We start from the raw sequence: 23,693 nt of genomic DNA on the forward strand, positions 1-23,693 counted from the left end.
AATATTAACAAGAGATAAGCAGCTGTGTAGTGACACAGTCCTAGTGGGGTCTGCTGCCCTGGAAATTAGAATAAAGTCAAAACTATCCGTTTCATTTGAAGAACATTTTATTAAATTAATAAGATTAATAAACCCAGAGCCAATTTATTATCAAGGTAGAAGTTTGGGTTAATGACTAGTTCTCTATTTATCATTAACCTGAACTTTATTTGAAAATCATATGTAGAAATTACATTACCCTGATTTTTATCTGATCATTATGTGGCTGTTGGCCTTTTTTCTTTAAACAAGAATGTATGTTCATCTATGGAAAAGTAGAAATTATGAGTCAGGGTTTTACTATTTTGGTTCACAGTTCATGAAGTGGGTCTATCACCAACACCTTTCTGTTCACAAAGAAACAGCCTAATATTCTGCACTGTCCTTTAGTTTTACCTTATTAAGTGACTCCAGAGGTTTGTTAAATTAATTACAAAACAACACAACAGTCACTAATCAAACTTCAAAACAGAGCAACAAGAGTAACTAACAAGACTTATTACCAGGCTCATACTAACCCATTATTGATCCAAATATTTTGTACACATACAACATTTTGTACTGAACAACTACAAAACAATCTTCAAATAAATAAAGCCAATGCTGTACACAATTTCCATTCATAAATTTCACAAAAATAATTCTAAATTAATTAAGTACTGCATTGCCACTTAAAACTGCCCATTGGAAAAAGCCACTAAGCATAATATTTTCCATTACAAATTGCCATCTGATTAAAGCTGCTGATTATACAAGTCTGGCCCTTTGTAGCTGGTTAAAAATATATTTTCATAAAAGTCTTTACTGTTTACTTTGGAGGCTGGTTCTACACCAAATTGACCAGCTATATTTCATCATTTGATATATTAAGTGAGGCAAAAAGCCACTTGTGTCTCCAGAGATTCAGGTTGCAGATCCTGGTCTAGCAAATGGAAAATGTCATCTTATCTCAAGACAGCAGCTAACAGTGCAGTACTATAATTATTAATTCATTGTTAAAGTAAAATTGTGAAGGTTAAAAAAAATCTACCATTAAATGTTAGCAAAACACATTTAGTATAATTTCCTCAGTACCACCGTAAGCCCCCGTCTAGGACCAGCCCTTGCCTGCAGGTCTGTGTCTGCACAGCAAATTTGGAAGTGTCAGATTTCCAAAATACTGTGTTAATTCAACAACATGAGTGTTGGTGAGTGTTAGTTTCCCTAACACTCACTAAAGAGTTCCAAAGAGTTAAACAAAAAGCATTCCAGTCCAGTGTTAATTTCTAAATGAACTCCAGCAGTCTAACTCAACACTCATTCTGGTGTTGATTTAGAAATCAACATCAGACAGTTCCTCCCACAATTCCAACATATTTGTAACATCATATCAGGGAGTAGCAACAGATAGGATAGGGTGGGGGTTGCAGCAGGCCCCCAGCCTGGACCTACAGGGGGCCCACATGGGAGGCAGAACATGCCTTCAGGGATCCAAATTTTCTTTATAACATCTGATGAGAAGTGTAAAGGAAAGCCCTCAACTGTTGCAAACAATTTATGATACCCCAGTAGCTTATATAGTAGGGTGCAAAATTGTTGATTCATGGTTGCTAAAAACCTTACCAGACTGACTCATTTTAGTGACATAGTGAGTGTAAAATATTGAATAAAATGTTGTGCCATATGACTGGCTTTATTTTCAGTCCTATGTTTAACTTTATGACACAAAACTACAAATGAATCATTCTTATTGTCTCCAGGTGCATTCTGGGTAAAGCTTTCTGTTCTTCTCTTGGTTTGTTGTACTTCATGTCAGAAGGACTTCAAAATTAGTCGCTCTCTGTGGTGATGAAACTTGTTCTGGATTCTGTCAGGTTAATTGGTTTTTCTAAATTCTTCCTAGGTGTGAGTGTGTGTGTGTGCATGGTTGTGTGTCCTGTCTGTCTCTGTGTTGCCCTGCAATAGACTGGCAACCTGTCCAGGGTGTACCCCGCCTCTCTCCCGGATCGTTAGCTGGAGAGGTGCCAGCGACCCTCCCGACCCCACTAAGGGACAAGGGTGTACAGAAAATGAATGGATGAAATGTCCACCTGATCCTGACACCAAATGTATGATCAATTTAATTACCTTTTTTTATTGTGAATTTACTCACATTGGGTTTTACTCTTTATTATTATTCAATTGTCTTTGTCCAACAAGATGGAGCTGGACAAAGACAATTGTTAGTGTGAGTCTGAATGTTTAGCTTATTTATATTTCTAAAACTGCAACAGTAACAAAAAATAAAGTTTCTAAAAGAAATGGTCCAAAGGATCAAGGAAGTAGTGAAAGGCCAAAAACATCCAGAATCAACTTGAAGAAAGAAGAAGAAACAGGACAATAGTGCTGAATCAGCATTCACACAGTGAAAACATCTGGACTCACCGAGCCTTTCTGCAGTTCCTCACAGCTGGAACCAGTCTATGTCGTCCACCTGGTAATGTGTTGTACTTCTCCAGGTCCAACTCATCCAGAACCTCCTCTGACATCTGCAGCATGAAGGCCAGAGCTGAACAGTCAGTCAGTGAGAGTTTCTTCCCTGAATCCAGCAGCCGTTGGATCTCCTGATAAAATGAGACGTCGTTCATCTCCATCAGACAGTAGAAGATGTTGATGCGTCTGTCAGTAGAGATATAATAACTGCTCATCTCCTTCAGGTTGGTGATGATTCTCTGGATGGTTTCTGGACTGTTCTCTGTCTGACCCAGCAGATCTTCTAAGAGTCTCTGGTTTGACTCCACAGTGAGACCATGAAGGAAGCGGACAAACAGGTCCAGGTGGCCATTTTTACTGCAGAAGGATTTCTCCATGACTTTCTTCATGAGCTCATCTAGAGATGTTTTATTGTATTTTTCTCCCAGGAACGTCTTGATCACCTCTGATCTTCTGCTGGTGAAGCAGTGGAGCATGTAGACGGCAGCCAGAAACTCCTGGATGCTCAGATGGACAAAAGAGTAGATGGATTTGTTGCGCATCCCTTTCTCCTTTTTAAACATCTGGGTGAAAACTCCGGAGAACAACGCAGCATCTTTGATCTTGATGCCACACCGTTTGAGGTCTTTGTCATAGAAGATCAGGTTTCCCTTCAGCAGCTGATCAAAAGCCAGACTACCTAGAGACTCAATCAGCTTCCTGTTTTCTGGATATTCTTCAGCTATTTCTTCATATTTGTCCTCCTTGATTGAGAGTTGAACCAACAAGAACTCTATGTACGTCTCAGTCAGGGTCAGTGGCGCAACTACACATTATTCAGGTGGATGCGAAAACATAGATCGGCGCCCCCCCTCCCCCCGACCGAGGGAAGGAACGTCAGGGTGAAGGAGCGACGCTAACTCAGCCACTCCACCCCCAGCCCCCCCCCCCCCCCCCCGAGGCGACGATACGTGAAGGGTAAAACTCGCTACATTTACCTCGTTATGTGCGCGAGGTGAAGGAGCGTAAGGCGCGCAAAAGTGTACGGGAAGACATCATCGGCGCGCCGCCCCCTCCAGACGGGGTTTTGGCGCCCCCTCTGGTGCTGCGCCCCTATGCGTTGCATACCCTGCATACCCACTTTTTGCGCCTCTGGTCAGGGTCTTGGGCAGCTCTCCTCCCTCTCTGGTCTTTATCACATTATCCAGAACATTAGCAGTGATCCAGCAGAAGACTGGAATGTGACACATGATGTGGAGACTTTTTGATTTCTGGATGTGGGAGATGATCCTGCTGGCCTTTTCTTCATCATTTATGAATCTCTTCCTGAAGTACTCCTCCTTCTGGGGGTCAGTGAACCCTCTGACCTCTGTTACCATGTCAATAGAGTTATCTGGGATCAAACCAGCTGCAGCAGGTCGTGTGGTTATCCAGAGGAGAGCAGAAGGAAACAGTTTCCCCCTGATGAGGTTTGTCAGCAGAACATCCAGTGAAGTAGACTTTTTAACATCAGTCAGGACTGGATTCTTCTTGAAGTCCAGAGGAAGTCGACTCTCATCCAGGCCATCAAGGATGAAGAGAACCTGGAACTTTTTATAGCTGCAGATTCCTGCATCTTTAATTTTGTCAAAGAAGTGATGAATCAGTTCCACCAGGCTGAAAGTTTCTTCTTTCAAGTTATTCAGTTCTCTGAACGTGAATGGAAATATGAAATCAATGTCTTGGTTGGTTTTGCCTTCAGCCCAGTCCAGAGTGAACTTCTGTGTTAATAGTGTTTTGCCAATGCCAGCCACTCCCATGGTCATCACTGTTCTTATCCGATGCTTCCTACCAGGGTTGGGTTTAAAGATGTCTTCCCGTTTTATTTTTGTTCCTTGAATACTGGATGCTGTTTCAATCTGTCTGACCTCATGTTCCTGATTGACCCCTGCACTTCCTCCTTCTAAGATGAAGAGCTCTGTGTAAATATCATTCAGAGAGGTTTTCTCTCCACGTATCGCAATGCCTTCAAAGATAGATTGGAAGGTGTCCTTTAGAGACTCTTTGAGGTCATGTTGACATCGATCATCAAAATCTGAACAAAGAGATAAAGACACAAGATGAAACACTTCAACAAATTACGATTCAATCCATTGAATTTTAATTTGATTGTTTCTATATCAGGATGTTTAAACAAAGAGCTCATTTCAATAATAGACCATGTGGAGGATTTCATTCAGAAGAAACCTGAAACATTCAAATCATAAAAAACTAGTCATGGAGCTGAACAGTACAGCTTTGCATATTAATAAGTTGACTGGACTACAAACATAATGCTGAATATTTGAAGTGTTTTCACACGGGGAGTCGCCTCCTATTAAATCTGCAGGAAAATCTTTCCATAGATTTTGACCTACAGCTCAGCATGAGCTGTCAGACCATAATGCTCCATTTAGTTGGACGAGTTCACTTTAACTGAGTCATGATTGGTGAAGGGACTAACCTAAATCAGAGGAATCGGAGGACAAACTCAGCTGATTGGACAGGGTAGGATCTATTTGATGAAGACGTTTGATCATCAGTCTGCAGGCTCTCTGTCCTTTCTTCATCACAGCATCGATGGTGTCGCGGGCCTTGTTTGCTCTGATTGGGTTCTTCTGAAGTATTTCTTCTTTCTCTGAACGTTTAAAGATGCCATCTGCCTCAAGGCCATCGAGGAGCTGAGTCAGGATTTCCTCAGAAACTCTCTCCACAAACTCAATGCGAACCTTGAAAAGTTTTTCCTCTGCAGATAGAAATCAGAAACAGATTCATTCAAACTGATGTCTGAGAGAAACATGATGAAGATCAACTATTCATGTTGCTCCATCCAGAGATTCAGAGTCTGTTGATCAGCTCCTCAGGTCTAAACCTGTTGTTGTTTCTGCCTCATATCTGAGTGACGACCACTGATTCTATCTACATGAGACCAAATGAAGCTTCTGGTTCATCACTTTCTTTCCTCACTGCAGGAAGAACAATAAAAGAAACTCCTAAATATAGAGCTGCAGTATTTTAGGAAAACAGGAAACTGATATTATTGGTGAATATTGTGATGAAAATGTTGAATAATTAAGTATTTTAATCACTTTCCTTTCTTCATCTCCATCTCTTAAGATTTAGCATCTCTGTTACCAAATGTTAGAATAAAAGACACAGCAAGTCTTTTTATCTGAGATAATAAATTAGTAATAAATTATGTAATTACTGGATAAATAAATTATAGTAATTATTGCTGAAGTATCAGCTGCTGGCCTGTTCTTCTCATTGGTTTCTTTTAGTTCTGTTTCCATCTGAATTCAGTTTTTACCTTCATGTTTCACAGAAACAATGTTTCCACCAGAGCTTCACTGAACAGGAAGCATGAAAACAATAAAGACACTGAGGCTGAGTTTCATCACATGACAGCAACACAGGCTGTGATTGGTCAGTTTGTTCCTTTATGATGGTTAATTTCTTCTTCTGATCACTTACCGAAATCCTGCTGGACTTCCTGCTGTGTCATCTTTTATCTGGAAAACAGGAAGATTCATTATGTTTCAGACTTTATTTCATAAATAATTTACTTTGCTATTATAACTTTTGGATGGAAATTAGATATACCAGATTGATACACGCTCCCCACCAGAAAAAAAATAGCTAACTGTGGAACCCATAAAAAATCAGTATGTAAAACTGACTGACTTTAAAAAAAATCATTTATATGATTATTAGTTTATCATATTTTACTTCAAGCGGCATGCGGCTTAAGTGGTCACAGAGGCAAAAACTCGGGCATGGGAGGAGTTTGGAGAGGCCATGGAGAAAGACTTCCGTACGGCTTCGAGGTGATTCTTGTCCAACATCCGGCATCTCAGGAGGGGAAAGCAGTGCAGCACCAACACTGTTTATAGTGGGGATGGTGTGCTGCTGACCTCAACTCAGGACGTTGTGGGCCGGTGGGCGGAATACTTTGAAGACCTCCTCAATCCCAACAATATGCCTTCTGTTGAGGAAGCTGAACCTCTGGACTCTGGGTTGGGCTCTCCAATCTCTGTGGACGAGGTCGCCGAGGTGGTCAAAAAGCTCCTCGGTGGCAGGCCCCTCGGGGTGGATGAGATCTGCCCGGAGTTCCATAAGCCTCTGAATGTTATAGGGTTGTGTTGGCTCACGCGACTCTGCAATATCGCATGGACATCAGGGGCAGTTCCCCTGGATTGGCAGACTGGGGTGGTGGACTGGAGGGTGTGCTCCAATTACATGGGGGTCACACTCTTAAGTCTCCCTGGTAAGGTCTATTCAGGGGTCCTGGAGAGGAGGGTCTGTCGGATAGTCAAACCTCGGATTCAGGAAGAGAAGTGTGGTTTTTGTCCTGGTCGTGGAACACTGGACCAGCTCTACACCCTCAGTAGGGTCCTGGTGGGTGCATGGGAGTTCGCCCAACCAGTCTACATGTGTTTTGTGGACTTGGAGAAGGAGTTCGGGAAGGCTTCCTCGGGGAGTTCTGTGGGGTGTTCTCCGGGAGTATGGGGTACCGGGCCCTTTGATACGGGCTGTCAGGTTCCTGTATGACTGGTGTCAGTCTGGTCCATATTGCCGGCAGTAAGTTGGGCTCATTTCCGGTGAGAGTTGGACACTGTTAAGGCTGCCATTTGTCACCGATTTTGTTCATTACTTTCATGGACAGAATTTCTAGGCGCAACCGAGGTGTTGAGGGGATCCGTTTTGGTGGCCTTAAAATTGCATCTCTGCTTTTTGCGGATGATGTGGTCCTGTTGGCTTCATCGGAACGTGATCTGCAGCTCTCGCAAGAGCGGTTTGCGGCCCAGTGTGAAGTGTCCGGGATGAGGCTCAGTGCCTCCAAATCCGAGGCCATGGTCTTGAGCTGGAAAAGAGTAGAGTGCCTTCACCGGGTCACGGGGGTCGTCCTGCCTCAAGTGGAGGAGTTTAAGTATCTGGGGATTTTGTTCACGAATGAGAGAAGAAGGGAGCGGGAGATCGACAGGTGGATTGGGGCAGCGTCTGCCGTGAAGCGGGCGCTGTACCGGTCCGTTGTGGTGAAGAGAGAGGAGTCAAAAAGCGAAGCTCTCGATTTACCGGTCGATCTACGTTCCCACCCTCATCTGTGGTAATGAGCTTTGGGTCATGACTGAAAGAACGAGATCACGGATACAAGCGGCCGAAATGGGTTTTCTCCCCAGGGTGGCTGGGCCTCTCCCTTAGAGATAGGGTGAGAAGCTCGGTCATCCGGGAACGACTCAGAGTAGAGCCGCTGCTTCTCCACGTCGAGAGGAGCCAGTTGAGGTGGCTTGGGCATCTGGTCAGGATGTCTCCTGGACGCCTCCCTGGTGAGGTGTTCTGGGAATGTCCCTCTGGGAGGAGGCCTCGGGGAAGACCCAGGACACGCTGGAGGGACTTTGTCTCTCGGCTGGCCTGGGAACGCCTTGGGGTTCCCCCGGAGGAGCTGGAAGAAGTGGCTGGGGAGAGGGAAGTCTGGGCCTCCTTTCTGAAGCTGCTGCCCCCGCGATCCGACCCTGGATAAGCGGCAGAAAATGGATGGATGCGGCAGAATAAAATGGATGGAGACTTACTGCCGGACCATATATATATATATATATATATCGCATGGACATCAGGGACATCAGAGGGCAATATATACATTGCCCTCTGCTGATCCCAAATATAAACCTGAAGATTGTTTAAAGATGCATTGGTAATAAATAAATCATTGCAATTAATAACAAAAGTAACACGAATTTAGCTTTTTTAAGGTGTAATATTATATAAAGTAAACTTTAAGTTTAAGTTTTGTTCTTTTATTTTCACTGAGAAAAGGACAGAAGATCAGAGTCCCAGAAAGGCTCTGTGTTATTTTAAACAAATAAAGTTAAATCATGTTTTCTCTACTAAAGGTGTTTCATAGTTAAGATTTCATTAAACACTAAAATGTTGTAGAACAACTGATTCTGTTATAAAATACTTTATGTCGTCTGTGTTATTTAGTCATTTACTGGAGATTACAATTATTATTTTGCTTAGAGAAATTTTATTTTAATTATTGTAAGAAAAAATAGATATTAAGACAATTTGATTTTCTGTCATGGGACCCTAAATTCCTAGCAGCGCCCCCTGGAGGTGATCCATCATTTTCTGATGTCATTATAGTGTTGTTCCTCCAGAGGGTGCTGTTGCTTCTTCACAGCCTGATCAGCTTTCAACAACTGAACCACCTGCAGTCTAAGATGAAATGAAGACTGATGAATAATTTGGTTGAAAATCATCAGTTTCCTTCCACTTTACAATTATGCAACAGCTTATATAATACTAATAATATAATTAATGTAATACTTTATTTTGGTCTCACATAAATACCAGGTTGGTCAGTGGACCTGATAAATTATGTTTAAAAGGTGTAAATACATTTGTATAGCTTTGGATTTAAAGTCTGACTTTAAACCTAGTTTCTGTCTTGAAAGTTTAGATCAATTATCTAATTATGTTACTTATTAAAGCAAATATTAAACTTTAATTTAGATTATTTTACTATGCTATTTCCAGATCCGACAGATGTGTCTGTGACTCACATTAACAGTGAACATAACAATAATGAAGAATAAGAAATTAAACATGAAGGCCAGAGCAGCTGTCGCAGTGAGACGTACATTCATGTTTCTGAGGAATGCAGAGTTCAGTTATTATCTCTTACTGTGGTTTAACCTGATGACCACAACCAGGTTCATTACCAGCAGCTCAGGCGACCCAAGTCGACCTCACAGGCAAACAACCTCAGATACAACATGGAGTTTATTTACTGTCATTTATCTGACACGAACCAGCAGAATTAATCAGAAAATGTGAAATCATGCTTCGTATCAGACTTTATCTCTAGGATCAAACTTCAACCTACGGTCTGTCAGACACAACAACTTATGAATTATACGAAGATATGAACGAAGCAGTGCTTTGAGAGGCAACGAGTTTCTTCTTGCTGCGAGGAGCAACAAGAGGAAAACCTGGAAAAAGATGAAACTCAGTGAGGAGGAAGAGAGGAAATCTGTGGACTGGTTAAAGCCGGTTCTGATCCAGGTTCTAAACATGACCTGTAAAAGTTACACCTCAGTTTATTTAGGTTAAATCTGAGAAGGTCATTATTGCTCCACACAAACAGATCAGCTTTAGATGCTGCTGTCATGGTAGATCACAGCTGATCATCAGTTTATTACACAATTACTAATCTGTGTGCTTATGGTTTGTTCAATATTTCTCTCATTGTTTCTTCATCCATCCATCTTCTTACACCCTTATCCCATAGAGGTAAGGAGAGGTACACCATGGGCTGGTCGCCAGGGCAACACAGACGGACAGGACAACCATGCACACACTCACTCCTAGGGACAATTTATACAAACCAATTAACTTGACAGTCATGTTTTTGGACTGTGAGAGGAAACCGGAGAAAACCCACAGGGAGAAAATGCAAACTCCATACAGAAAGGCCAGGTATCGAGCCCACAACCTTCACTTAACATCACTTTATAAGCAACAACGTCTCACAATAAAGCTTTTCATTTTATCTGGAACCAGAGCAGCAACACTTACCTCTGTTAACAAGTCAACACATTATATCCATCCAGTGGCTCAAAATGGAGGCTGATCTGAAGCACAAAATTAGTTTCAGTTTTGTTTTTACACAGAAGGTTTTGTGAGTTGTGTTTTCTTCAGCATCTACAATCAAAGTTTTAGTCATCTGAATTAAATTTAATCGTTTGGGTATATTTTATAGAATAAAATGTTCTAAGAATAATAAAAAAAACACTTTTTAAAATAAATTTTATTTCTTACCTTTCACTCTAAATGTCCCAATTCTGGAGAAACTCTTTTTGCCACATAAAGATTAAAGTTGATCTGTATTCCTGGACCTTCACCTCGTCTCCCAGCCCGACTCTCTGCTCCTCAAACTGAGTAGAAAAACTATTTAAATGTTCAGCAAACTGATTTCATGTCAAACACAACCTGAGAAAGACATTGTTTTTCTCTGATTCTTTTGTTCAAGTCTGGATCTAACTGGTTCATCCTCCAGAACCAGCAGCAGCTACTGGTTCTGGTAACTGGTGATCAAGCTTTACAATTTCCTCCTGATGGTTTTGTTCATATTTTCTCCCAGAAAGAGTGAAGCTGGTCTCCATGTTGGGTCCAGTTCAACATGGACCTGATTCACCAGAACCGCTGCTTTGTCTTCCTGTCTGCCTGCAGAACCTCTGGGTTTGGTTCTGATTCTTCCCTCTGGTGTGGACTGGGATGATGGTGTCGGCCCAGTCTGGACTGGAGCTGCATGCTAAGGCTACCTAGGAGCTCTGGGCTCAACTGTAGGAGCAGGTGATGCAGCCGCTCAGCAGAAAACCCGATTGGGACCTGGAGATGTGGTTGAACTCCACATCCAGAACTCTATTGCTTTGTTTTTGGAGAACTTGGCAGTTAAAGCACACAGTAAGAAATCCAGCAAAACAGAAAAAAATACAAAAGTTGCAAAAATCTTTAAATCCTTGAATCATGTTTAATTTTCTTACCTAAAACTGTGGCTGAGTGAACTTTTTAAATGCAGGGAGACGGAGGGAAAGAGGCCCACACCACATAGAAATCCCTTTCCTGGGTTCGTCCATTCAGTCTTTGAGTAAAACACTTGGCAAAAATTTGATTTCCACCAATGGACAGATGTAGCCCCAAAAACTGAATTTAAAAATTATTCAACTTGTTCTTGACAAAACCTGAGAAAGTTCTTGGATCCAACAAAAAGAAAACCTCAGTGTGAAGCGGCAGCTGGAGAGTAAATCCAGATTGTGAAGCTGTTGGCTGGTGATTCGGCCTCTTCAGGGCCGCAGTTCTTCTCTCCAAACCCTGAAGGTCGTCACCATCTTTTCTCCATGTGAACATGAAGTCTGTCCTTGAGACAGAACCCCAACCATCAGAAAGTGGTTCTGCTTTACACTGCTTTGCCTACGTAGCTTTTCCCAAGAACTGATAAAATCACCCCTCTTTACTGGAAGATTCCTCTTTTTGCAGCTGAATTGTGAAAGATTCTTCCTGTCTGAACTCTGTCCACAACAACTTCCTCTTTTCTCACAACACTTCTGTTCTGTTCCTGATCTTACTGATTAATATGTTTGACATTTGCAATCAGAATAAGAGTTACTTTCTATATCACATAATCACTATATCCATTATTGATATCATTGTTGAATATTATTATACACAGCTCTACATCACAATGTCACCAGGTGACTTTGAACCCATCCAATCACTGAATAGATGCTTAGAACAGATCAATGTGTGGATGTTCCAAAACTTTCTCCAGCTGAACAGAAACAAAACTGAAGTTATTATCTTTGGACCTAAAGATGAGCGAACTAGAATCAATGCACAGCTTCAATTATTACAACTAATAACCAGCGATCAGCCCGAAACCTGGGAGTAGTGATGGACTCTGACCTGAACCTTCAGAGCCACATTAAGACAGTCACAAAGTCGGCCTTCTATCACCTGAAGAACATCTCTAGGATTAGAGGACTTATGTCTCAGCACGATCTAGAGAAACTCATCATGCGTTTATCTTTAGCTGCATTGATTACTGCAACAGCGTCTTCACAGGTCTGACTAATAAATCAATCAAACAGCTGCAGCTGATCCAGATGCTGCTGCTCGGGTTCTCACTAAAACCAGGAAGATAGAGCACATAACACCAGTTTTAAAGTCCCTACACTGGCTCCCTGTAGCTCAGAGGATAGACTTTAAAATACTGATGTTAGTTTATAAATCACTGAACAGTTTAGCACCACAATACATTAAAGATCTGTTATTTTTGTACCAACCGTCTAGACCCCTCAGATCTTCTGGTTCTGGTCTGATCTGCATCCCCAGAACCAGAACCAAACGAGGAGAAGCAGCATTCAGTTTCTGCGCACCACAAATTTGGAACAAACTTCCAGAAAACTGTAAAACAGCTGAAACACTGGGTGCTTTTAAATCTCAACTAAAACCCACCGGTTTAGAGTTGCTTAGGTTTAGATTGTGGGTTTTGATGTCTTTGATGTTTTTAATGTTTTTATCTTTACTTTTCATCTATTTATTAACTTCTTTTTATTTCCCTTTCACACTGTCTAATGATGTAAAGCCCCCTGGAAAATGCCCCAGTTAAACGGCTTTTTTACTAAAGTCCTATGGGGTTTAGAGTCCCAGTTGACGGCGTTCAACTAAAAACCTAGAGATTGGAGTCCTTGTCAAACGGTGTTTTTGACTAAAGTCCCAGAGTGTTAGAGTCCCAGTTAAACAACATTTAACTAAAGTCCTAAAAAGGGAGCGGGTTTTAATGTTTTTATTTATTTTTTTAATCTTTTTTTTTCTTTTCAAAATATATTTTTCTTTCTCACTGTTTATTCAATGTCACATGCTGTTTTTATTTTATGTAAAGCACTTTGAAATGCCATGGTGCTGAAATGTGCTATACAAATAAAATTTGATTGATTGATTGATTAATTCATTATTGATTTTTGTAGCATTTAATTATCCAGAGTGATCAGAAATAATCTTCCTGCTACAATTTTACCTTGTTGATTTTAAAAACAATACAGCTTAGATCAACTTTCCATCAGACACAGAAAGAAAAAGATTAAGGTATTTTTCATAAAGCAACCTCAGAAGCGACAGATGGACAAACCATCACGAGACCCTGCTCCATGGGTGATGCTCCATCCTCTACACTCCTGGATAGAAAGCTGGTCTTACCTCCATCAGTTCGAATGTGAAAATACGATAAAGTTTAAAATATTACTATTGTTAAGTTGGCAACTAACTAAAAAAATAATTGTAGTTAGTTGCTGAGTCTACAATTAATTTATCAGAATTAATCAAAAACCATGTATAACTGAATTAATCTGCAAATGTATCACACTTACATTAAAATGATGCTGCTGTTAATGTTATTTAAATAGTTTTATCTGTTTTTTATTACTTTCTATAGAAATAGTAAAATTATATAGAAGTCGTGAAACCTTAGAGTTTAATTTGCTGCTTTCCAATAAAGGTTTATTGTTTCAGAGAGTAAACAAAAGTAAAATGTACTATTTCATATAAAAGTTAAAAGAAATTAAGAGTTTATATCGCTCTTAATTTGAAACTACTCACAGGAAGTGAATGTGGTACGTAAACATTCTAACTTTATCAAGTAGCTGTAGTTACCATCCGAGTCCACCAGAGGGCAATAACCGCCCTGTTTGAAATTAATTGAATTCAAGTTCGCGGCTCCGCAGCTAAAACATCAACATCATTCCGACTGTTTCCAGGATAATTTAACATTTTATAAATATTCTCCTACCTTCAGGCCGGAAGCTCAACATCTTAGCGTCTAAACCAGACTGGTAGAGCTTTGTTTCAGCTCTGTTGGAGCTGAACTCCAGTTTAGGAGCCACAGCTCCTCTGAAGCTGCTGCTAGAGTTTGTTAGCATCACCAACTTCGCTCATTTCAAAACATTGAAGTGAACCATTAGAAGAATCTGCGTTCATTTATCTCACTGGGAACCAGTTAGGCCGCTTATCCGAAGCTGGAAACCAGTTAGCTAAAGCGCTACAGATTCCATCCATCCACTTGCACCCTTGTCCCTTGGTGGGGTCGGGAGGGGTGCCGGTGCCTCTCCAGCTAACGTTCCGGGCGAGAGGCAGTAGGTCAATCTGTCACCCTGGACAGATCGCCAGTTTGTCACAGGGCAACACAGAGACACACAGGACAAACAACCATGCACACAGACACTCACACTGGGGGCAATTTGGAGAGGCCAATTAACCTGACAGTCATGTTTTTGGACTGTGGGAGGAAACCGGAGTACCCGGAGAAAACCCACGCATGCACAGGGAGAAATGCAAACTTTCCCCAGAAAGACCGGGAATCGAACTTGCAGCAACCTTCTTGCTGCAAGGCAACAGCTCTACCAACTGCTCCACTGTGCAGCCGGGCTACAGATTCTTATCATTTAAAACAGCGACTTTATGCCCTCTGGTGGCTAAAGGTGGAAACTACAATAAAGCTGGAAAACTTGTAAATATGCTTCCTGCCAGCTATTTCAAAATAAACAATGTAAATTTTAACAATTTAACAATAAGCTTGGAGCAGCTTAACCAATAAGCTTGGAGTAAAAACAAAAGTATTCAGTAATTAAATGGTTCTCATGCGTTTTATTTTAACAAGTTCAGTCTGAATAACACAAAAATAAACATTTGCTTGAATTAGAAGCTTAAAGCTCAGCTAAACTGAACAGGAGGTTTCTGTTTTTACTAAATTAAGCTTTGAAACTAAAGGTGAAAACTTAAAAAAATAATTAAAATAAGCTAAACGACATGAAGGATTAAAATAAAGGTGCAGTTAATAATTGTACACAGTCAGGTGCGCAGAAAAAAAACAGAAAATTATTTAAATCTTTATTTTCCCACCATTAAACTGGAACCCACATTACATCAGAATGAAAAAGACATGAACCAATCAGCACATTATCCCAGTGATTCTCTGAGGTTCTCTCAGCAACATCACAATATGGATCTTTATAGATCCATGATGTGACACATCAAGTCCTAAAGTTCTCTAGAAAACTCTTAAGTAAAACACCAAAAGAAAAACAGAAATATTAAAGCTCTGAGAATCAATGAACACGATGCAAAACTTCAATTTTTAGATTTTAGAATGACTATAAAATTATGAAAATATGTAAAATCTTTTCTTTTTTTCAGATAAAATGCTGGATGTTCCTGAAAACTGTTCTAACAAACAGAGACAAACAATATCAGACACTAAATGACAGACATGAGAAAATAAACAGGAGGAAAATCTTTGAGGTCAGAGGTCATCATCATGATCCAGTCAGAGTCTCTTTAGACTGAAAGTGATGAAGGTTCAACCTCTGAGGATCAGCAGGACACAGAGACCGTTCTCTACTTTACTGAGATTATCACCTGCAGAGAGAAGAAGGATGGAGAGATCAGATCAGTGAGTGTTTCCAGCCTCTCCAGCAGCAGTCAGTGACGCAGCACATCCAGTAGATGGTTTCCAGGCTGCAGTCAGACTGATCTCAGAGCTGTGACCAAGATGAACCTGATCAGTTGTTTCCTGTTGAACTGAGAGGACATGGACACAGCAACAACACTCATCTTCACACAAACACAAACACAGGAACACAGCAAGCTGCTGTTCCTCTGATTGGCTGATTGCTGTCTCTGTGACCAATCAGGAAGCTTGAACCATTCTTACACTGAGAAGCTGCAGCTTTACTGGGAACACTGGAGCTTTGCTCTGATGCTAACTGGGTTTAGTTCAACATGCTGACAGCAGCTGGACTCACTACAAACATTTACTTACCACAAAGAGTTTACAAGACCCTTCAGCTGCTGAACATCTGAATCATTCAGGTTTTTGTTTCCGCTCAGGTCCAGGTCTGTCAGACGGAGGCTGTTGGACTTCAGAGCTGAGGCCAGAAAATCACAGCTGATTTTTGACAACCAGCAGTAGGTCAATCTGAATAAAGAATAAAAGATGTGATGAAGCCAACAGGATGCAGTTAAAACTGAAATATGAACAAATAAATAATTAAAATGTAGGAAATTCATTTCCCTGGATGTAAAAGAAACATGATGAACTGATTCTAACATCTGATCCAGTCAAACTGGTTTAAAGAGTCCAAACCAGCAGAACCAGAACATTTGATCAACAAAGTTTTTCTAAAAGTTTCTCAGGATCTTAAACTCAGTCGGATGTTTTTTCTCTCTCCATGTTTCCTTACAGTCTCAGTATCAGCTGACTGCTCTGTACCATCATTTATCAGATATTTTATGTCTCCAGTTTTTGTTCATTAATCTATTAATGATGTTTTTCTTGCTGGTTGTATTTTAACTGCAGCTCATTGCTAAGTATGACAGATGTAAACGGTTTATTTCAATCCGTCTAATTCAGAGTTTTACAACATTCATTACAGCTCAGATTCTGAAAGTCGATCATTTTCTCATTTTGTGGTGATTCAGTTTCTGAACTATCAACTAGAAAATATTGAGTCTTTTCTCTGTCAGATTGATTTGGGTCATTTAGTTCAAGTTCTGAATCCTTCATCTGAGACGCTGCAGAAATGGGAACATTATCATAAAGGAACAACCTGATTGTGAAGATGAGTCATTTTTAAATCTATTTTCCAGGTGAACCACATGAGAATGATTTCAGTAACTGCTGAAGCTTGTTGCACACAAAGCTTTACAAAAGTAAGATTTCATTTCCTAATAATAATTCCTCTAAGTAAGGATCAGAGCATAAAGAAAGAGGTGCCTTGGTGGACACAAGTGCAGTGGAGCAATAAGGAAAAGAAATCGAGCTTTTATTGAAAAGAACGCATTATTTAAAAAATTTAATTGAATATAAAAAAAAATCAAGCAGAAGCAAGGAAACCTATTAAGAAGGCAAAGAAAACAAAATGGAGAAGGAAAGATGAAGGAAGTAGTTAAAGGCCAAAAACATCCAGAATCAACTTGAAGAAAAAAGAAGAAACAGGAGGACAATAGTGCTGAATCAGCATTCACACAATGAAAACATCTGGACTCACCAAGCCTTTCTGCAGTTCCTCACAGCTGGAACCAGTCTCAGTCGTCCCCAATCTGATGATGTGTTGTACTTCTCCAGGTCCAACTCATCCAGAACCTCTGACATCTGCAGCATGAAGGCCAGAGCTGAACAGTCAGACTCTGAGAGTTTCTTTTCTGAATCCAGCAGCCGTTGGATCTCCTGATAAAATGAGACGTCGTTCATCTCCATCAGACAGTAGAAGATGTTGATGCTTTTGGCAGGAGAGATTTTATCAGTGTTCATCTTCTTCAGGTTGGTGATGATTCTCTGGATGGTTTCTGAACGGTTCTCTGTCTGACCCAGCAGATCTTCTAAGAGTCTCTGGTTGGACTCCACAGTGAGACCATGAAGGAAGCGGACAAACAGGTCCAGGTGGCCATTTTCACTGCTGAGGGATTTCTCCATGACTTTCTTCATGAACTCATCTAGAGACGTTTCATTGTTTCCTTCTCCCAGGAACGTCTTGATCACCTCTGATCTTCTGCTGGTGAAGCAGTGGAGCATGTAGACGGCAGCCAGAAACTCCTGGATACTCAGATGAACAAAGGAGTAGACAGAGATGTTGCGCATCCTTCTGTCCTTTTTAAACATCTGAGTGAAAACTCCTGAGAACAACGAAGCATCTTTGATGTCAATGCCACACTGTTTCAGATCTTTGTCGGAAAAGATCATTTTCCCCTCCATCAGCTGTTCAAAAGCCAGTCTTCCTAGAGACTCGATCAGCTTCCTGTTCTCTGGATCTTCTTCAGCTCCATCTTCATACTTTTCCTTCTTGATTTTGAACTGAAACAGCAGGAACTCTATGTACATCTCAGTCAGGGTCTTGGGCAGCTCTCCTCCCTCTCTGGTCTCCATCATTTCCTCCAGAACATTAGCAGTGATCCAGCAGAAGACTGGGATGTGACACATGATGTGGAGACTTTTTGATTTCTTTATGTGAGAGATGATGCTCTTGGCCTTATCATCATCATCTCTGAATCTCTTCCTGAAGTACTCCTCCTTCTGGAGGTCAGTGAACCCTCTGACCTCTGTCACCGTGAAAACACAGTTTTGTATGATCTGATTGGCTGCTGCAGGTCGTGTGGTTATCCACAGGTGAGCAGAGGGAAGCAGTTTCCCCGTGATGAGGTTTGTCAGCAGAACATCCAGTGAAGTGGACTTTGTAACATCAATCAGAGTCGGATTCTTCTTGAAGTTAAGAGGAAGTCGACTCTCATCCAGGCCATCAAAGATTAACAGAATCTGGAACTTTTTAAAGCTGCTGATTCCTGCATCTTTAACATCTTCAAAGTGGTAATGAATAAGTTCCACCAAGCTGAACTTTTCTTCCTCCAAGTTATTCAGCTCTCTGAAAGTGAATGGAAATATAAAATCAATGTTCTGGTTGGTTTTGCCTTCAGCCCAGTCCAAAATGAACTTCTTTGTTAAGACTGTTTTCCCAGTGCCAGCCACTCCCATGGTCAACAATCTGATTGGTTTCTTATTTCCAGGTACGACTTTAAAGATGTCTTCTCTTCTGATTGTTGTTTCTGGTCTGTTTAGTTTCCTGGTTGCTGTTTCAATCTGTCTAACTTCATGTTCATCATTGACCTCACTAGTTAACCCCTCTGTGATGTGGAGCTCTGTGTAGATCTTGTTCAGAAAGGTTTCCTGTCCAGCTTCAATGATGCCTTCACAAAGACATTGGTATGTATTTTTCATAGTCTCTTTATGTTCACTTTGACATCGAACATCAAAATCTGAACAAAGAGAGAAACACAATAGCAGACACTTCAACTAAATGTAAACAAAGACTATTTCTGAAATTCTCAGAGGAGGTTTCTGTATAAACTTCAATGAACAAAACACAATTCAATATTTATAGAAAATTATTTTATACCAATATGTCTAAACAAGAAAGGAATTCCAACTACAGACTGTGAGGAAGGAGAAAATACAAGATTAAATTTGTGATTTTCTGAAGAAAACTCAATCATAAGTTCACTGAGGCTAAAGATAAAATAAACAAGCAAATCAATAAAAAGCTCAAACCTGACAAAAACTATGTAAAGTAACAAAAATAAATCAGGTTCTTACTGCACAGAGATGATTAGAATTTGTCTTGCTCAATAAAACTTGTATGGTTTTCTCTGGTTGAAGATTTCAGATAATCAGACATGTTTTCCTCTGAGCGACCTCTGACCCTTAAGTATGAGATTTTGGTTAGTGTTTAATTGTTAGTTGTAACATTAGACAACTTTTATTTCAGACATATTTCTGAAATTACTGTAGGCCATTTAGCTTGATACATTTAAACAAAATAGTTTCACTTGGAAGTCAGCATGTTGTTTGTGCTGCAAAGCATTCGGGGTAGATGAAGCTAAGTGCTAGCCACTAGCTCCGTCCAGCCAGATCAGAAACATTTTGCGCATTTGAGTGACAATCAGCCCTTTCACTTTGAATCACAGTGCATTGAAATAGAAAGGAATTAAAAAATTACAAGACAAAGAGGACCAAAGGGATGAAGAAGACAGAAACATTATCTTTGCTGCCATTTAGAAATGCCGACCTGAAAGGAAAGTTTATGCTGCGATGAACCTCAGTTTCTAAATCAAACTGTTTATGGTTAGGATCTGATCACATTTTGTTAAATATATAAGAAAGACAAATAGGCTTCATTTCAAATTTAAACAATTCATCATTTTCCATTGTTTAAATTTCATGTTAGCTTCTGCTGATGGTGTTAGCCCTAGCTAACATATTAAACAGGTTTACTGTGGTTAGCATTAAGAAAATAAAAAAATAAAAAACATCCAGGGCAGCGTGGCTTGAGGACCAGAGTTGAAAAACACCAAAAAAGTGATTAGACAAAAAAAAGTATCAAAGAGCCACCAAACAAATGCAGTTATGCAATTAATTTAGCTACAAACACCATTAATAAAATATTGTCATGCAAGTTGCATTTTGTCCAGATGAATATATTCATTTGCCGAGTTGAAAAACCAATAAACTGACAAAAACAAGGAATTATACTTTTTGTAAAAATGTCAAGACTTCCAATTGTAACAGAGCAGAAACCTGAAGTTTCTCCCTACATCTAGTGTGCAGCACCAGAAGCATATGAGCAGATTTCTATTGTAGCCACACAGTCACACCTACTAGAAGAAAACAAACGCAACCAGAGGAATGCTGTATTAACTGTATAAACTAAACCACATGTATCCTCAGACAATAACATGCACACAAAATAAAGAAAATAAAAATAAAAGGACATGAAAACCTCTCACCAATGTCAATAACAGTTTTCCTCAGTTTTTGTCTCATAAAGATGTAACATGTCGGTCATAAAGACAGTAGAGATTATCAAAGCAGCTTTAATGAACTGTGTGTCTCACCTGGACCAAAGGAGTCAGAGGACAAGCCCAGCTGATTGGACAGAGTTGGATCTATGAGATGAAGACGTTTGATCATCAGTCTGCAGGCTCTCTGTCCTTTCTTCATCACCTCATCTATGGTGGCGCGGGCCTTGTCTGCTCTGGTTTGGTTCCTTTGCAGTATATCCTCAATCTCCGAATGAGTAAAGACCCCATCTGCCTCAAGGCCATCAAGGAGTCGTTTTATGTTTTCCTCAGAAACTATCCTCACAAACTCAGAGCGAACCTTGAAAAGTTTTTGTCCTGCAGAGAGAAATCAGAATCAGAAACATAATTAATTCAAATCGACGTCTGAGAGAAAAACGTGATGAAGATCAACTATTCATGTTGCTCCATCCAGAGATTCAGAGTCTGTTGATCAGCTCCTCAGGTCTAAACCTGTTGTTGTGTTTCTGCCTCATATCTGAGTGACAACCACTGATTCTGTCTACATGAGACCAAATGAAGCTTCTGCTTCATCACTTTCTTTCCTCACTGCAGGAACAACAATAATAGAAAAACACCTTCAAAATATAGAGCTGCAGTATTTCAGGAAAACAGGAAACTATGATATTATTGGTGAATACTGTGATGAAAATATTGAATGAACATTTTCCTTTCCTTACCATCATCACCATGTCTTCATCTAAGCTTTAGGATCTCTGTCACTAAATGTTGGAATAAAAGGCACATCAAGTCTGAGATAATAAATTAGTAATAAATGATGTAATTACTGGATAAATAAATTATAGTAAATATTGCTGAAGTATCAGAGCTGCTGGCCTGTTCTTCACTTTGGTTCCTTTTTGTTCTGTTTCCATCTGAGTTCAGTTTTTACCTTCAGGTTTCACAGAAACTCACAATGTTTCCACCAGAGCTTCACTGAACAGGAAGCATGAAAACAATAAAGACACACTGAGGCTGAGTTTCATCACATGGCAGCAACACAGGCTGTGATTGGTCAGTTTGTTCCTTTAAGATTCTTAATTTCTGCTTCTGATCACTTACCGAAATCCACCTCCTGCAGCTGGGCCATCTTTTACCTGGACAATATGAACAATTCATTATTTTTCAGGCTTTATTTCATAAATAATTTACTTTATTTTATGCAGTTAAAATGGAAACTAAAAATACCCAAAAAGTACTTATTTCTGCAGCTGATACTGCTGCTGATACTGCTGCTGATACTGATACTGCCACTAGGTGGCAGTATCAGCTGCAGAAATTCCTCCAGGAAGGAATCTGGCCTCCTGCTCAGGTGTTTAGTCATAGACATAATATGTATGTGTTTAGTTCTCAGGTTAACAAATTATTTCCTGTTCATCTCCATCTCATCGTCAGTGGAGCAGCACCAGCTGATTCTTTTTTTTATGCAACAGATCTGAAGCCTCTTTGCCTTTGTCTCTCTGTGACGGTGAAATAAATCTGATCATGTTTTTAAATATCTTGAGGACAAAGTTAAGGACAGTTTTCTGATATTTTGACTTGAAATGCCCAACTTTGGTTCCCAGATGGCAAAACAAACATATTTGCTACAGTTTTACTTAGAAATTAAAAGACTCATTGCAGCCATTTGAGTCAAAAGTCAAAATCTTGCCACCAACCCACAGAGGAAAAATTGCATTGATTCTAAAGAGTTTCAGTTTCACGATGAACAAACCCAAACACTTAAAACTGAACCAACAATAGAAAAATATTTAATAACAAGTAGATTTCCTTAATTCACCAGGAACTCTGATTTGTTACATAAAAACAAGTTCAGACTAAAGGAGAAGATGCATGTTGGAAATATCAGTCAGTGAAAGAATTCAGTGATTAAAATATAAAATAAAATGCAAGACTTAATAATAAGAGTTTGTAGAAATTACTACTGTGATGGAATCGATAATTTAGCATATATTTGGAAAACAATTTCAAAAAACAGAGTGAGCCTCAGAAATAGAGCGACAGTCCAGTCAGAGTGGAGGAAAGTTTTCTTTGTATCATAGAAACTCAGCTTAAACATCTGAGCTCAAATCTCACATTTTTAGTTCACTTTTTACAGACAGACAGACAGACAGACAGACAGACAGACAGACAGACAGATAGACAGATAGATAGATAGATAGATAGATAGATAGATAGATAGATAGATAGATAGATAGATAGATAGATAGATAGATAGATAGATAGATAGATAGATAGAATTCAATTCTGCAGACACACAACATTTTTGATCCAAGATGGCCGACTTCCTCTTGGGTGTGATAAACGGATCCAGCAGGTATTTTTATAGGTTCTGATGGTTTGATCCTTTAACTCAGTTTAGGTCTAAATAACAACAGTGGGTGGGGTGGATGGTTTTAAATACTCTAGGGGGCGCTGTGTTATTTCACGATAATGCCTTATTATTGATCAATAATTGATTGAAATGATCAGCTGTCCTTTGTCGCCACAGACTGATTCAATCTGGATTTTCTACTGATAGAAGCCCAGAGAAATCCTCTCAGATCAATAAATTATTTACTTCATATTTAAATATTTTCCAGTTTGACTTCACTGGTAAAGTGGCAGTTTGCTCCCACTATAAAACTGGGAGCAAACTCAGCTGGTTGTTTGGGTTACAGATGAAAACTCAGAGAAAATCAGAGATCCTGACTGAAATCAGGTGCTGCAGCTCTGCATCAGAACCTGAACCTGAACCAGGCCCAGTTCTGGATGGTTCTGTCCAGCAGCTCAGAGAGAGAAAACCTAGTCAGGACTGGAAACCAGTAGGAAGTGGAGTTAAAACTCACCTGATCAGATCTTTGCTTCTCCTTCTGTTCACACAAACTGAGTCGGAGCAAACAGGAGAACTGGACCTGATTCTGCAGAACTCAACCACCTGAGGCTCCGCCCCCTCTGACAGCAGAGGTATGTTCACCTGTTGAAATGTTAGGAATCCTGTCTGATCATCGTTACCTGGAAATAGATGTCTAAGAACAACAAGCTCACATTTTTTAATAATTTTTAAAACATATTTAGGATTTTTTTGGATCAATATTTTATTAATGGAAATTTTCAGTTTTATCTATAAGGAACTTTAACAACCAACACATTTCTGCACAGAAACACAAGAACAATAAAACTAATAATAGTTTCTGCTGGTTCTAATCTGAGCCAAAGAACCAAGAACCTTGAAATGTTGAAGTTTCTCCACATGTTGACACGAA

At 39.9% G+C, this 23,693-nt stretch overlaps 2 protein-coding genes across 2 annotated transcripts in view; both read right to left on the minus strand.

The window, feature by feature from the left end:
* Nucleotides 1-11,485, minus strand: part of LOC108166883 (NACHT, LRR and PYD domains-containing protein 3-like) — a 53,786-nt gene extending 42,301 nt beyond the window's left edge. Inside the window, exons 1-7 of the mRNA XM_081613389.1 lie at nucleotides 11,034-11,485; nucleotides 10,309-10,424; nucleotides 10,066-10,121; nucleotides 5,962-5,999; nucleotides 4,952-5,233; nucleotides 3,634-4,543; nucleotides 2,443-3,285 (exon numbers count right to left, since the gene is read on the minus strand). Coding sequence (XP_081469515.1) covers nucleotides 2,443-3,285; nucleotides 3,634-4,543; nucleotides 4,952-5,233; nucleotides 5,962-5,992 — 2,066 coding nt within the window. The 5' untranslated portion in view covers nucleotides 5,993-5,999; nucleotides 10,066-10,121; nucleotides 10,309-10,424; nucleotides 11,034-11,485. The remainder of the gene's footprint in view (nucleotides 1-2,442; nucleotides 3,286-3,633; nucleotides 4,544-4,951; nucleotides 5,234-5,961; nucleotides 6,000-10,065; nucleotides 10,122-10,308; nucleotides 10,425-11,033) is intronic.
* Nucleotides 11,486-14,769: 3,284 nt separating this feature from the next.
* On the minus strand, nucleotides 14,770-23,398 carry LOC145553957 (protein NLRC3-like). Its single transcript, XM_081613059.1, has 6 exons — nucleotides 23,277-23,398; nucleotides 21,511-21,545; nucleotides 20,485-20,766; nucleotides 17,091-18,849; nucleotides 15,863-16,018; nucleotides 14,770-15,459 (listed from the first exon to the last, which is right to left on the minus strand). Coding segments are annotated over exons 2-5 (2,070 nt in total). The 5' UTR covers nucleotides 21,539-21,545; nucleotides 23,277-23,398; the 3' UTR covers nucleotides 14,770-15,459; nucleotides 15,863-16,017.
* Between the last annotated feature and the right edge of the window lie 295 nt (nucleotides 23,399-23,693).

This window comes from Poecilia reticulata, chromosome 2, assembly GCF_904066995.2.
Source record: "Poecilia reticulata chromosome 2, P_reticulata-male-v2, whole genome shotgun sequence".
Classification (NCBI taxonomy): Eukaryota; Metazoa; Chordata; class Actinopteri; order Cyprinodontiformes; family Poeciliidae; genus Poecilia; species Poecilia reticulata.

Excerpts from the sequence above, each read along its gene's own strand:
- LOC145553957 (XM_081613059.1), bottom strand. The coding sequence starts at position 21,538 with ATGGCCCAGCTGCAGGAGGTGGATTTCG. Across the intron at positions 20,767-21,510 it reads GCTGCAGGAGGTGGATTTCG|GACAAAAACTTTTCAAGGTT; the intron begins GTAAGTGATCAG and ends TTCTCTCTGCAG. Across the intron at positions 18,850-20,484 it reads CTCTGACTCCTTTGGTCCAG|ATTTTGATGTTCGATGTCAA; the intron begins GTGAGACACACA and ends CTCTTTGTTCAG.